The sequence below is a fragment of the Pseudorca crassidens genome, chromosome 8, assembly GCF_039906515.1.
Source record: "Pseudorca crassidens isolate mPseCra1 chromosome 8, mPseCra1.hap1, whole genome shotgun sequence".
In the NCBI taxonomy this organism is placed as follows: domain Eukaryota; kingdom Metazoa; phylum Chordata; class Mammalia; order Artiodactyla; family Delphinidae; genus Pseudorca; species Pseudorca crassidens.
In genome coordinates, this window is record NC_090303.1 from 91,427,847 (window position 1) to 91,443,843 (window position 15,997).

The 15,997-nt window shown below is 40.6% G+C and overlaps 1 protein-coding gene across 3 annotated transcripts in view; it reads right to left on the bottom strand.

Annotated features, from left to right (window-relative positions):
* Positions 1 to 15,997, bottom strand: part of DGKI (diacylglycerol kinase iota) — a 450,344-nt gene that overhangs the window by 181,623 nt on the left and 252,724 nt on the right. For all 3 annotated transcript variants that reach the window (XR_010945642.1, XM_067747120.1, XM_067747121.1), the window contains 3 exons: positions 9,953 to 10,066; positions 8,354 to 8,491; positions 5,065 to 5,143 (listed from right to left, as the gene is read on the bottom strand). Coding sequence is in view for 2 of the 3 variants with exons in the window: in XM_067747120.1 (XP_067603221.1) it covers positions 5,065 to 5,143; positions 8,354 to 8,491; positions 9,953 to 10,066 (331 nt within the window). In the remaining variant the exon portion in view is untranslated. The remainder of the gene's footprint in view (positions 1 to 5,064; positions 5,144 to 8,353; positions 8,492 to 9,952; positions 10,067 to 15,997) is intronic.

Genomic DNA, 15,997 nt, shown 5'->3' on the forward strand with positions numbered 1-15,997 from the left:
CCAAATCCCAAACCTGTTTTTGAATGGCAAGCGTGACACCAGAAGGCAAAGGTCATGGAGACCAAAATTCTACCTACATCGTCCACCTTCTGGACTCCATGATTTACATCCTTCACGTATGAAAAACACATTCACTCCCTCCCAGGTCCCTAAAGGTCTCATCTCAATTATAGCATCAACTCAAAATCCAAAAATCTCATCTAAATCTCATTAGCTCATACTTCCCAAATCTCATCATCTAAATGATTTCGCTCTGGATGTAATCCATTTATAATGATGATCAGACCCTGGCTATAATCCATTCCAATAGTTTAATATATTAATCCCATCTTTGTATACAACACAATAACATATGTGCCATTAGAATGGAATCCTAAAGCCTACTTTTGTCTGAAATTGGTCTTGCCTATTAGGGAGTAAATATAAGTTCAACACTATGTTTATAAAAATCAGTAAGTGATCTGAACCTCACATAACACACATCTTCCAAATTCTCTGCATTGGATATCTACTCAATCTTAAGACTTCAGTTATGTATATATAAATGACTCTAAAATCTATGCCCACAGTACAGTGCCACCTTCAATTCAAATTGTATATATTATAAAAATCTTTCCTTCCAATGTCATGTCCCATTAAGGACAAATATTTTTATCAACATTATCTTCATGTTTCTAACACCATTGCAAAAATTTTACACTATGTATTAGTTGGTCACCTAACCCATATCTTTATCACAAACTCATTTTCCTTCCTGTCTGAAATGCCCTTGCCCAGTTTACTTCTCGTCTACAACAAACTCCTTCTTTATTTCCTACTATACTCCCTCCTACCCTTTCTGGAAACTTTCCCCTGATACCTTTGTCCTGCCAACAGTCCCTACCAAACTCCCACATTATACACTGTCTGAACAACTAATCTTACCCTTACTTTATATTCCCTTCTACTTTTATTTATTTTTTATATACAGGCCCATCCTCCAATTAAACATTCCGTTCCTGTAACAAACATTGAGACAGCCACTGGACTTGGCACAAGGAATATAAAAGTAAAGACATGGTCTTTTGCCCTCATGTTGTTTAGAGTGGGGGAGACAGGTCTGAAAATGAAAAATAAAATGTCCTTTTGTATATGCCATAGAAAGATGTCTCTGTAAGACAAAGTAGGAGTCACACATAAAGGGAATGATCAGAAAAGTGTTCCAGAGGCAAGTACACTTGAGTCTTGAATGATGAGTAGATGCCACGTTGAGGTTCAAGATGGAAAAGAAGGTTACAGAGAACCTCGGACAGTGAGAGTTTCTCAAGGGCAGATTGTGCCTAAGTCTTATTACCTGGGCAAGAGCCTGGCAGTGTGTCCTTTGCAGTGATGGTGATGATGAAATTTGGTAAGCCATTGAAAATAACACCTTTTTAAAGATATCTGTCAGTTCTCCATATGAATCATGAAACATTCATAATCCTTTGAAACATGCTGATCTGCACGTCTCTGTATATTCGGTGAAAATAGCAAATCCTAAATCAGATTTAAAAACTGCTTCCTCTAGAGTCATAGTTGTATTTCCTTGACCTTGTAGCAGAGGCTCAAATCCTCTGAATAAGAAGTAACTTCAATGAGGCAGTACAACTTTAGCAGACAATCTCAGACTAAAAGTTTGATGTGTTTAATATCCTTCATGTCCCCCCCCCCCAACAAATGACAATCTAATTCACGCAGCTGGCAAAGCGAGACCTTGCTTTGCTACCTGATAACGATAATCATCGTTAACATGCCTATATGTTAATGGATTGGAATATTTTCAATGTACTTCCTCAAGCACTGTCATAATGCAGTAGTGATTAAAGCACTGGGCAAGACTCCAACTGACAATTAAATGACCAATCCTATTAAAACTCTCAATTCTGTTCCAAACAACTGCACGTTCTGATGTGCAACAGTTCAGCCATGCCTGGCTTAGCCACTACGAGAATAAAAAAGCTTCTGTTTTCCAATCAAATTAAGTATACCTTCTATCTGATGAAATTATTCATGTTTGCATTCTGTATATACAAAATGTTAAGTCAATCAAAATGTTCAGACTATCTCTACTCCTTGCTTGATTTTTTACTGGTAATTCTAAAGGCATTTACACAGTAATGCCACTAATAAACTGTCTCAAAATAAATGTCGTTTTAATTGTCCCTTCTAAAAGAAATACAATATAAGTATCAATAGTAAGGCAGAAGTCTGCATTTGTCCCATGTCAGTTTGATGGGTTATTTCACATCTATGCCAAAAATTGTTTCTGCAATTAAATTTTTTAAGATTCTGCTTTAGTGAGACTTGTTTTTCCTACCCATTGCATGTAAATGGATGAGCGTAATTCCCAACGTATTGTAGTTTTGGACTAATAACGAATCGGTTATTCTATGCAAGCTCTTTTGCGTTTGTTTTTTGGTAATGGCTCTTATGGGGCTCTGAATCACTCTGCAAGTATCTGATGGCAAACGATACAAGTTTTGTCATGAACTCTCAGTCCCTGAGCAGCTGTATTTGAGAACAGTTTGAAGTCTCAACTATGGTTTGCGTGGCCTGAGAACAGCCACTCACACAACCTACCAACAAAGTAAGTACGTGTGCCCCTATTGAAAATGCGGCCTGCTATCTTTCTCTTCTTTCTGCAGCTGAGCTGGAGATTTCTTGACTATCCAGGTAAAACTATGGGAAAAATCCAAATAAATGGAAAACAGTAAAATAATAATAATAATAATAGCTTGAGTAATTATACCTTTCATCATAAATAATGATTTTTTTTTTTTTTTTTACTTAATGCAAACAGAATAGACTAACAGATACTAAGAAGTCCACACCTCTGGTCTAGGCATATCAACCAAGTCTGGTTCCAATAGTTTGTGCATATTTATCGTGTACCATCTCAACATCCTCTCCGTAAGTATGGTATGCGTTACTCTCAGTCAACAGCAATCCTCCCTTATCCAGCTCTTCAGCGGCTGTTTTTCCTCAAGGGCCTGGGCTTACCTGCAGGGAAAATGTTTGCCATTCCTTCTCCGATTGCAGGAAAGCACTTACACTAAGCCTCGGCAATAAAGTATTCAAAGTAAAGTATTAACTCTTGGCATCTTTCAACCAATTATTTTATAATCACACATATAAAACGACGTAGACATACATATACACCACAATTTGTATGTTCCTCTCTAAAATGAAATAGTTCCACAGTTTAAAAGAAAAGAAAAAAATCGCTTTCCCACAAGAATTCTTTCTAAGCCTGGTCTTTCCACCGTGAGGTCTCTCTTTGCTGCCCTCTCATTCTGAGGCACCAAAGTTTCACCACAAGGAAACATATCATTAGGATAACTTTCAGATTAATAAAACAAGATATTAGGCTCCCTTGAATGAGCTCTCTGTCCAGCACTTACTCACTTAGACCTCTTTTCCTGGCAGGATGTCTAATTTGGAGGTTCATGCATTAGTGCTAATTGTACGACTTTACAAGTACTGTTAAGAAACATAAAGGTTTTATTAGGAGGCCCAGATCCAGAGTCTCCCAAAGAATATGAGAAATAAATGGGGTAAGAAATGGAGAAAGAAATCTCCAGTTACTTCCCCAAGTCTACTCTCCTTAAATTAGGAAAGGCAGCAGGTTATAAATGCCAGCCCTAATGTAGGACCCTCTGAATATCTAATCTCTGAGAACTGTCTAGAGCAGGGAGGTGCGGAGCGTGTCGGTGTTTCTGATTTGGGTATTTGCTATTTATGGTTCTGTTGTCAACCAACCTTTCTATCTGTGATTTTCTGGTTGACCAGAGAAAACTATGACTCTTTCTTTAATCAGTACTCCTTCTACTTAGCTCAGCATTTGACCCTCAAAGCCTCATGAAACCAGGAATGCAAAGTCTAACAAAATTGCTGAATTCGGTAAGAGAATTACAGGTTTATACTCTACTTTTATTTTGTCTTCTAACAGCCTTAATCCTATAGCCCCATTCCTGATCTTTAGTATATAAAAGTGTTGTCAGAACTTTCTCTGCATTATTACTGGAATCTGAACCATTGAACTTTAGCCTTTTGTACTCTGTATTTCAAATTCTATGAGTTAAAAGCTTAGAGGCTCTTGCAGAATCTAGAGGAAAAGTAAAAGAATCCCTCATTATGACTTTTATCTCACAAATTACTTATACTTGCAGCCAAGCATTATTTTGGTTACATGTTACCATATTCACAAGGGACTAGGTACAGGCAGAGACATAGACGTATTGTACAAGAAGAGAGTTTAAGAGAAAGAGATTAAGAGAGACCAAGAAAGCAAGAGATTGAGGCTTCAAAGCATAAGCCCAAATCCTAAACTTTCTCAGTTCTGAATGACATAAGAAAATGTTGATGAAATATTTAACTTGTCATTATTTCATCTTATTTCTCTTTCAAAAGTTATTTTGCTTCCCCAAATCTCGATTCCATCTCTTCTAGTACTTAAATGACCACCAGCCCTCATTCATACTACCTCGTCCAGTGGAGATTCCAAGCACCTTCCGTGCCTAATCCAATCACCGTCAAGCCCTTTTCTTTCAACCTAAACCACCTATAGCCAGCCCCCGTACTGTTCTAAGGTGACTGTTGTCTCTTTTGTGCACACAGGGAAGACTTTCACGTTTGGCTACAAGATTCCAATGACCTTGGTTATAAAGTCCTGAACTTTAATAATGGGTGGTTTGAGAAGCTGTAAGTATTCTAATGACTTCAGTGAAAGACTCTCTTTTTATCACTTCTTAGTAGTTCGCTAACTTCAAAGTTTCTAGTCAAACCTAAAGATTAGCAGTCCTGAGTCCCGGAGTAAACATCTGGTCCTGACCTTTACCATCTTTGAGATCCTAAACAATGAGGTCTCAAAGTAACATCTGTAATAAGTTCCTATCTTGTCTAGCTCCCAGGGGCAACATGAAGGTTCAAATGGAACTGCATTAGACACACTGTCAACATTTAAGTGATATGCGAACAAAACGGAACATGCAAAACACCTGCTGGCAACTTCCTCCCTGGGAGATGGAAATGGGACGTTGTCCTCACCTCTGGATTCATGGAACTCCAGTGTGACGTGGGCATCAAATCCGAGGCTGAAGTAATTATTGAAAACATTCAGAGGAAGCTGCAATGATGAACAAAGGCAGAGGTGAAGTTGTGTGTGACCAAGCAAAAAGAGGAAGATAAAACCTAAAGCCAGACACTTGTCTCTGGGGCAAGTCCCTGGGAGGACGATCAATTAAAACTCAAGGCAGGGTGTCTATGTGGAAGGAACAACGGAGTTTTGAATTAATTCTTTAGTGAAAGCTCAACTCAAACAATACTCCTAAGAATTTTAAATAGTTTAGGAAAAAAGGGATACAAATACAAATTATTCAATGAGAACCATTCTTGTGTATATTGTAATAAGAAAACCTCATAAGCGGAGGGATGCACGTTTGTAATAGTTACACAGGATGATTCAACAAGCAAACTTAGCAAGTAAATTCAATTGTAAGGATCGTGTCTAACCTTCTTAATCAGTGGATGCAAGTTTTTTCAAGAATTTACGTTCAGCATATTAATACTGCAACTTAAAATGAATAACATTTGTTTACCCTTCACTTATTTTCCAAAAAACTACATTTTTTGACAAAAGTCATGTAAGCAATAAGTCAGTGGGAGCCATTCAGCTATTCTCAACCTAGAGGAAATATAAAAATAAAAAAATATGTGTGTGTGTGTGTGTGTGTGTGTGTGTGTGTGTATTTATCAGTATTCAGATTCCTATTTAGTCTATCAACTCTAATCTTTAATATGACTGTGAAATATGCAACGCAGACACACAGATACACATACAAGCCTTAGCTTTCCTTCCCAGAGTCCTCTGGGTCCCTGGCTGTTACTGCTACAAGCTGAGTAAAGGAAAGAACAAACTATGCAGCCTAAAGTCCTGCATTAAAACTACAAAGCTGATATGATTTGAAAGCTTCAGTTGAATTAGAAAAGCATGTGGAAAATGCTAGAAGGCAAATGGTGGTTCTTACACTTTTCCTTCTGCAACTCAGAATGAAAGATAAACGTTAAAAGTAAATGGAGGGGCTTCCCTGGTGGCGCAGTGGTTGAGAGTCCGCCTGCCGATGCAGGGGACAAGGGTTTGTGCCCCGGTCCGGGAAGATCCCACATGCCGCGGAGCAGCTAGGTCCGTGAGCCATGGCCACTGAGCCTGCGCGTCCGGAGTCTGTGCTCCGCAACGGGAGAGGCCACAACAGTGAGAGGCCAATGTACCGCAAAAAAAAAAAAAAAAAAAAAAAAAGGAAATGGAGAGGTAATTTTATCTCAGCCTACATAATGTTTCCAGATAATTATCAGGTTTATCCTCCAGATAGAAATGCACTTCTCTTCTATTAGAAATAAGTGTTTGGCCTCAAGATTTCAAAAGTAAGTTTATTACAGGGTTTCATATGCCCCTTGATCAGTAAGATTTTCTGTTTGACTAGAGCGATAATCGTGTCCCATTAAGAGAAAAATGAAATGAGAGGAAGAGTCAGAGGGAGAGCAAGAGAGATATTAATGCAGAAAGAGAAAAACTGAAATAAAGGATGAACCCTTCGATGGAACGCCGAGTCAGAGCTTGTACTGATTCAGAGGTCAGATCAGCCCTTAGAAGTGGTTACAACCGACTAGAGAACAGGGAGAGAAACTAAACACACAGAACCTTGCCAAAACATGTCTCACTCTCCTGGCTTCAAATATGAGAATGTCCAGTTCCTGCACTGAAACAAAATACAAGTCCTTAGTAATGACAGCAAGGGTTGGTGATCCTGCCAAAAGCGCAGATATGTTCATTTCTCCCATTTATGCTCTTTTGGCTACAATTCTAACCCATGTCTTAGCATCCACTGATAACTTAGGAGAACATCTGGTCACCATCCCCTAAATAAACATCACAATTTAGTCTGTTATTAAGTTCTTATTCATATTTTCCAGGAAAAATTGCCCTGATTTCCTACACATCTCCTCAAAAATTCACTTTCAAAACCCTTTAATTATCTGGATTAATGTCCCCAGGCTGCACCAAGAAGTCTTTCCATTTCTTAAGCTATTGGGAAGAGAATTAAATATAGATTGCTATTGAGGATGTAACCATTCCAAGTTGAGTGGGGATAGGTCCATAACATTTCCATATGGTACACTTCTTTGTACTTCAGCTGTTTTCTATCCAATTTCTGTAAGTCAAATACATTAGGAAGAAGTATTATATCCCAAGATGACACTTGTTTAAACAACATTGTGACGTTATGAACTCAAGATCAACTGAGCAATCATGATATCTACTAACAACCTTATAGTTTCTGGATCATAGTTTAGGTGAAAAAACCATGAAGGTAAGACAAAACAGGTTTTAACCAATTTTAGCCAAATTAATAACTTGAGCATCTATCACAATTGGTCAGGATCATGGTACTAATCAGTAAAGGTGCATTGATTTGGTCTAAAATGATATCGAATTTTAAGGCTGAAACCACCATGAAATCTTGGCCTCAGTCAATGGCACAACCCAATATAGCAGGGATGCCGTTTAAGTACAGATGCCTGGGCCTTCACCCTGCACCTACTTAATCAGAATCACTGGGAATAGGACCTTGTAATCTGCATTTTATAGGCACACCTGGAGATTCTTACACAACAAAACTTTGAAAACACTGTTGTAGAAGGAAAGCGGAAAGTAATAGAAAGCAAGTGTCTACTCAGAAACGTATCAAATTTATCTGAGATTGAGGCCAGAACTTAAAGCCAAATGTTCCCCTGAAGCTCTATAGTAGCATTTTTACAATTATGTCCCTTGGTTTGTCTTGGGTTGAGATACAAGTTCAATCACTGAAGGAAAAACACTAAGTCAAACATTTATTTAGGCATCTTGATGTCCCAATCAAGTGATGAAATTGAAATATTGCTATCAGACCAGAAATCTCAGGCATTTATCTTTCTTTTGAAAGACCCTGTGCCTAATGCTTCAGATCATACGATTTTTTTAAACTTCTGATAAGTTAAGAGTTTGCAATGAATTTGAAAGATTAGAAAACTGATATATTTCTTTCTGGCGTGGAATTTGAGGACAGAGAACAGCTCCCTGCGCTATGGAAGTAGGTAGGAAATCTTGGTCTTTAGAAGTCTACGGGGCAGAATCATCAGGAAGTGTTATACTCATAGCCCTAGTAGCCGTCAACTCAAACGCCGTCCTGTCATCTCATAGGAAGGAATCAGCACATGACCCTCCAGCCAGGAACGTATTTCCTGTGACTCAGGCAGATACTCCAGGGTTAGCTTTCTGCTGAAGGAAGAACTCTCTAACCTTACACACGCCATCTTCAAGTTCTTCTGGAGGCAAGTCTGGGTTTCTTTCCACATGGAGGTTCCAGCGATCTAGCTGTACAATCGTCCCATCTTCTACTTGGCAAAGGATCTTAGAAACAGGTTCATCAGTGTAGCCCTAAGGAATCAAAGAGCACACACATTGCTGTCTGGAGAAGGGAACAGTACAGCCAAAGGTATTTCATGCAAGGCAGAGCCCTTGTTCTACAGCTGTTTATTTTGCAATTAGCAAGGCTGGGAGAGTAAACTGTTTTCCTCCAGGTACTTAGAATTTAAGACAATAGGCATGGGTAATGTGCACAGAAATACTAACTCTAGCTGGTTTGAGCTGAGGAATGACTTTTGCCAGCACCAAGAACCAACGGCCACCGGCAGGCTTTTGAGATCCATGCTGGATGGCTGTTTTTATCAGAGTGAAAAGTGAAAACTAGAGGAATTTGGAGGATACACAGAACAAGTGTATGTGGAAAAGCGGGAAAAGAATCAAGGTGACATCGGCTAGACAATTTCTTCCACTGACGTTCCATTTCACTCACCTCTCCCTGACCTTGTACTAGGACACCATTCCTTCCAGGACCTAGGGCAAGTCTGACTGAGGAATAGCCCTGCCAGGGAGCTAGCTACTTACTCCTTGAGCACACATTACTGATAGCACGATTATTAAGGACAGTCAAGTCACTGATTTGGATAAGAGGAATTAATACCAATAATACATTTAGCTGATTCATGTAAATATATTTATGATTTATACCATGTTTACTTTAAAAAAAAAGACCGATGGGAGGTTAATTCATCCAAGGCCAAATAAATATCTGCTAATATCTGGACATAATTATCACCTATGGGAGGTGAATGCACCCAAAAGCCAGAGTAACATCTGCTAATATCTGAAGATAGTTTTCATGGAGCTCAGCCCAGGCAATGGTCTCATATGAGCAGTTAAAAAGCTGGTGGGGCAGCATATGTTAGTATATTGTGCTTTCTTATTTTCTTAGTACGATAAAAATAATGATGATGATGATGATAAAATGGCTGGTTAGTGACAGGTAAATTACTTTCAACAAGCTTTCCCGAATTGGCTCCATGTTGAAAAGGACAGTTGGTTACCTGTATAACCAACAGTTGGTTACCTGTATAACCTGTATAAAATCATGACGACACTGACCAGAAATCTAAATGCTCAAACAAAGCCATAACTCTTCCAGGATTGTAACTCTGAACCAGACTCACTCTTCTGGAGAGGACTGGGGGTCAGGAGCAATTCAAGTCTCTGTGATTGTTTAACATGAGGACCTAAGGCCAACCCACCCTCTGTCTTTAGTGGGTACCTCAAAAAGCCCCAGGCCTGTATACTAACCCCCATTTTTTTTTTAATATAAAATGTTCCCTTCTTCTCTAGCTGACTGTAAGTTTAAATTGAAGAAGTCACCAGATAAAACCATGGTTCATGGGGGACCTTGATTCTCAACTCTAACTTGGTCCTTGAACAAGAGTAGCATGTGCCCCTTCCACTTGAGCATCTATGGGTTTGGAGATCTGTTGCTGGATGACATGGGCAGCCCCTGAGGGCAGTTCTTACCCCTCCCCAGTTGAGAGTTCGAGCCAGGTCATTCCCGGTCCCCAGAGGAAGGACCCCAACCGGAGGTTGAGGGCTCAGCTGCAGTTCATCCAGAATGGAAAGGATCCAGCCCACCTACAGACATTTTGGGGACCAGAAGAGATATAAGGAAGACAGATAAGTTACAAAGACGACAACCTGAGAACAGGGGCCTTTAAAAGGAGCAAACAGAATAGTTCTACTTTTCTTTAAAACATGCATGTTTTAATCCAGTGACCAGGGAACTGAAAGACCACTTATCTCAAGCAGTTTCACAATGGCAAGTCTCTTATAGGAAAAAGAACCATTTTGTATATGCTGTATCATATAAGCAAAACTAGACCCATTCATCTGTATGTTACCTAGAGATGTACTTTAAAATTCAGGAGAGTTTACAATTTAGGGAGGTATGTACATAGGGCGCTGCAGGAAACCTAAGACTCAGGAGCAGACTAAACCTCAATTCTGGCTCATATTGGCTTCGTAATCTTGATTAAGTTATTTAACCTCACAGACTCATTTATCTGATTTTCAAAATGGAGATAATGCCTACCTCACAAGATCGTTTATAGATTAAACTAAAACATACATAAAACCCTCATTATGGTGCATGGCCCATGTAAGCACTTATTAAATGGTTACTCTCCATGTTATCTTAGAAATTAGTCGTGCTTTCCTAAATACCCCTACATTCCCCTTAATGAAACATTATGAAAACATAATTATGGATGAACTTAGTACTTATTATAAGTTTAGGCAGAAAACAGATACTTATATACTAGAATCATATTCCTGTTTAATCTTTTTCTAAGATAAATAATACTTTGGGTTTAGTCTTATTATAACTATTTAGAAAAATTACCCCAAACTTGGAAATACCAAAAAGGAACTTGCATATCCTCACAATGTCATTCTAGAGTAGTGTCACAGGCTTATCTAAGAACTTTATGACTGTAGGTTAACTTGAGGATTTCTGTCCTGCAGAGGTACAAATGTCAAGAAGAGATCACTTTAAAGGTTATGGTTCTATTCCCCCATAAGGGCATAAACTAATTTTGTCTCAAATTTAGAAAAATTATTTTGGTATAAACTACATAATCATTTTCCTCTTCTTGTATTATCTTGCTGATTCCTTTATTAAAAAGCTAAATAGGGCTTCCCTGGTGGTGCAGTGGTTGAGAATCTGCCTGCTAATGCAGGGGACACGGGTTCGAGCACTGGTCTGGGAGGATCCCACATGCCATGGAGCAACTAGGCCCGTAGCCACAACTACTGAGCCTGCGCGTCTGGAGCCTGTGCTCCACAACAAGAGAGGCCGCGATAGTGAGAGGCCCGCGTACCGCGATGAAGAGTGGCCCCCGCTTGCCACAACTAGAGAAAGCCTTCGCACAGAAACGAAGACGCAACACAGCAAAAATAAATAAATTAATTAATAAACTCCTACCCTCAACATCTTCTTAAAAAAAAAGAAAAAAAAAGCTAAATAAATTTTTGACATGTATTCATTCTAAATTTGTATAATTATTTTAAAATTTTTTTAAAAATTATACTTTAATTGTACAGTTATTGAACACTACTGCATATAAAACATGGAACTAAGTAATTGAAATAAAAAGGTAAATGAACTACACTAAGATAGGTAAGGCAGAGTGCCTGCTCTCAAGGAGTTTATAATTAACAAAAAGAGAGACATACTGATTGCTTTCTATGTGCTGGTCCCTGAGCAAATTTTTCTACTGAATTATCTTATTAAGCTTCAAAACAACTCTCTACAATATATCTAATTTTTGTCTTCATTTTGTAGATAAGGAAACCAAGACTTGGAAGGTTTAGTGACCTCCTTAATCATGTGCGAGGTAGAGCTGACATTCAAAGCTAGGTTTGCCACACACCAAAGGCCAACCTCTTAGCCACTCTGGTGCAGGGGACCTTTCAGTAAAGAACTAAACCCAGCTCTAGATGTGGCCTGAACATCCCTGAGACCATGGCATGTACCTTGGGAACCCGTGGAACACTGGGGAAACCTTGGAAATTGCTTAGTCAAATTCAGTTAATTTGCAGATTTATTAACTGAGGTACACAGAGGTCATGTTATTTGCTCAAGACAAAATAATCAAAAGTGGCAGAGTCGGAGTCATGCCAGGTCTGTTGACTTGCATCTAAAATCCTTTCTCCTCCAAGACGAGTACTTCCCAGGATGTCAAACTTGCCCATCTGGCAAGAAATCTAAAACTGTCTTTACCTTCTAGAAAGGGATACCACTATGTTCATCCAAAGTGGTAAACTAAAAATCCAGACCTACACTAGTGTCCAAAATCCCCCCCTTTCCCCCAAACTGGGCGATTTGCTCCTAGACAAGTCCTTAGATTTCCAGCCAGCACTTCTTTAGCTCTTCCCTTACACACAATACTCACTAACCTTGCTAACTGAAGTAAAGGGAAAAAATGCCAGATGCTAAAGTAGTGCTGATGACTATGTTAGCTATTGCTCCTGAGCTGCTGAAAGCACAAACTAGACACGGTAAAAGCAGGTGCCTCTAATAAACTACAAGAAGGGGATTTAAAAGTCATTAAAAAGGATGTGAAAACTCAGAAATCCCGACAAACTGGGATCACTGGCTGCGACTGTAAACAGCCCTGAGCAGAAACAGAGACCCTCAGAAATGCGGTGGAACTTTCTAGAAACCAATTCAATATCCCATACAGAGCAGGGAAAAGAAGGAAGTCTCTTTAAAACTTCTGAGAGATGATCATGCAGACCTCAGTCCATTTACCTTTAGGGAGATTTTTGTTATGTTTATTTGAAATAGGTCTATCTTTTCTGAGTAAAGATAATGCTATGAGTTCACACTTTCAACACCCCATTTCACTCTAGACACAAACATGGGAGGGAAAAAAAGTCTTCATGGGCCAGAAACAAATGAAGCACAAAATGGCAAGCAGAGGAAACCAGGAGTTTGGCTTCTGTCTGATTAGGGGGAATAAAAGTTCACCCCTGGCTGGTAGGAGGCTGTGTATGAACCAGGCTCCCCACTGGCCAGCAGAAAGGAGGCCAAGAAGAGAGGGTGAGGGATCACTGCCTGAGGCCATAACCCATAGAAAGTTGGGATGCCTTAAGGCTCGAGGCACACAGCCTCTCTCTAACAGTGCGTCCAAATTCCCACGAGCTCAATGACACCCCTGAAACACCCCTGACATGGCCGCAGGATGGGAGCCTTAGCCACTTAAACAAAACCCGACTCTACTCTCAGGATCCTGAAACCATTCAAACTACTAGAAAGGATTAGTAAAAGGAGGCAGAGAAAGAAAAAGGAAAAATCATAAAAATACAACTACCATACGACACAGCAATCCCACTCCTGGGCATATATCCTGAGAAAACCATAATTCAAAAGGACTCATGTACCAAAATGTTCATTGCAGCTCTATTTACAATAGCCAGGACATGGAAGCAGCCTAAGTGTCCATCAACAGATGAATGGATAAAGAAGATGCGGCACATATACACAATGGAATATTACTCAGCCATAAAAAGAAACGAAATTGAGTTATTTGTAGTGAGGTGGATGGACCTAGGATCTGTCATACAGAGTGGAGTAAGTCAGAAAGAGAAAAACAAATACCATATGCTAACACATATATATGGAATCTAAAAAAAAAAAAAAAAAAGGTTCTGAAGAACCTAGGGGCAAGACAGGAATAAAGACGCAGACGTAGAGAATGGACTTCAGGACACAGGAAGGGGGAAGGGTAAGCTGGGACGATTTGAGAGAGTGGCATGGGTATATATATACTACCAAATGTAAAATAGATAGCTAGTGGGAAGCAGCTGCATAGCACAGGGAGATCAGCTCGGTGCTTTGTGACCACCTAGAGGGGTGGGATAGGGAGGGTGGGAGGGAGACGCAAGAGGGAGGAGATATGGGGATATATGTATATGCATAGCTGATTCACTTTGTTATAAAGCAGAAAGTAACACACCATTGTAAAGCAATTATACTCCAATAAAGATGTTAAAAAAAAAAGAAAAAGGAAAAATCAAACACATCAAAACAACTTCATCTGAACACGAGCCTGCAGAGAGAGATTCTAAATCCCAGGAAGAACGCTAATGGTAAGATGGATGGGAAGGTTAGAGGAATAATTCACAGCCCATGAAACACAAATAATTTTCAAATAACTTTGAAATAAGTGTCCCATACCTTCCACGAATTGATAAGGTGTCTTCTAATAGTCCTTTGATCAGTATAATTGTCCTCATTCAAACCTTAAGAGCTGTTCCTGTTTTTGTTTTTGTTTTCTGAGAAGGTTGCCAAGAATGCACATGAAACTGTGGTGTGTGGTTCCACACTAAACGCCATGAGCCCTCCGGACCCTTTGATTTTCGCTTTCTTCTCAATTGATTTGCTTTACAAAAATGCATAAATAGATTCTATCTTCTTTTTCCAACAGCCCGTTATTCAATTAGTTAATTTTCCCCTGAATACAAGCAGATAATCTTAGTATCTCATCATTACACAACGCTCGGAGCCATCAAACGTCTTCTGCCTTTCACAGCAGAGATTTCTTTTTTTGGCTTGAAATTCCCTCAGGTACAATCCATGTTAGGCTAACAGTTCTTTGGCTGAAGTAGGCCCATACCTCTCCTTTGCACAACGCCTGAATAGTTGTTCTCATCCAAGAGCTACATCGTCACTACCCAACAACCAGCTTCCTCAGAAGGCAACATAACATAGGCGTGCAGGGAAGGCACAGAGCTGCGAGGAGCCCAGCTGCGTCTGAAGCCTGGCTCCATCACCTACCGAAACTCACGGAGCCAGTGAGTCACTTAATCTAAGTTCCCTCCTGTGTAAAAAGGGATAACAGTACCTGCCTCATAGGGGTATTTTACCAACTAAATAACATGGAGACATTGCTTAGCATGTGCCTGACAAATAGGAAATGCTAAATTAACATTAACTGCTATGATTAAGATATACTTTTCTTCCTCTTTCTTTACTTCATCCATAAAGGTCCAGTTTCCTAGAAGCAAAATGCCCTCTTCCTGTCTCTCCACTTAAAGAAAAGTTGAGTCTCAAAGTTCACAAATCACTCCCACCTTTGACTACCATCAAGTCACAAAAATCTCTTTCATAGACTATCACAAACAGTAAAAGCCAAGCTGCACTGCAGCATAAAAAGGAGGGAGGGAGGGAGAGGGGAGAGGGAGGGAGGGAGAGGGGGGAGGGAGGGAGGGAGAGGGGGGAGGGAGGGAGGGAGAGGGGGGAGGGAGGGAGGGAGAGGGGGAGGGAGGGAGGGAGAGGGGGAGGGAGGGAGGGAGAGGGGGGAGGGAGGGAGGGAGAGGGGGGAGGGAGGGAGGGAGAGGGGGGAGGGAGGGAGGGAGAGGGGGGAGGGAGGGAGGGAGAGGGGGGAGGGAGGGAGGGAGGGAGAGGGGGGAGGGAGGGAGGGAGGGAGAGGGGGGAGGGAGGGAGGGAGAGAATATGGAACAAATACACCTACAATAGCAGGACACACAAAAGATCTTGAGTAATAATCCGTGTACTTGCCCCTATGAAAGCAAAACTATGCAAAAGTCTTAAGGTCCAAAGCTGTTATCGGAGGCCCTCCCTTCCCAGGACCATGCTCCTGCTGGAAGTCCAGACAGCAGGCTCGTGGGCGGCGACTGTGTTTGCTGGGGCTTTCGCATGACCCCAAATCCTCTCCACCAGCTTGACCAGCACCCCTTCAATTAAACTTCATTAACTGCAACACACACCGCTTTGCATCTTTCCCATCACAACTGAAGAAAACTCTCTGGATTGGGCAAGATCATCTTCCAGGTGGCAGAGGTCCTTTCTGCCTTTGTGTTAGGGAATGCAGGGCTGACGGGGCTAGAACACCGGGGTGCTGGGCTTGGCCCTCAGCAGAGCAGCCCAGCCAGAGCTGCAGCCGCAGCAGCTGCCTGAGGCTGCCACCCCCTGGCCCTGTTCAGCTGTAACCATCACTGAATATTTCCCAAGTGCACACGGAATAACGTTTTCATTCGGCA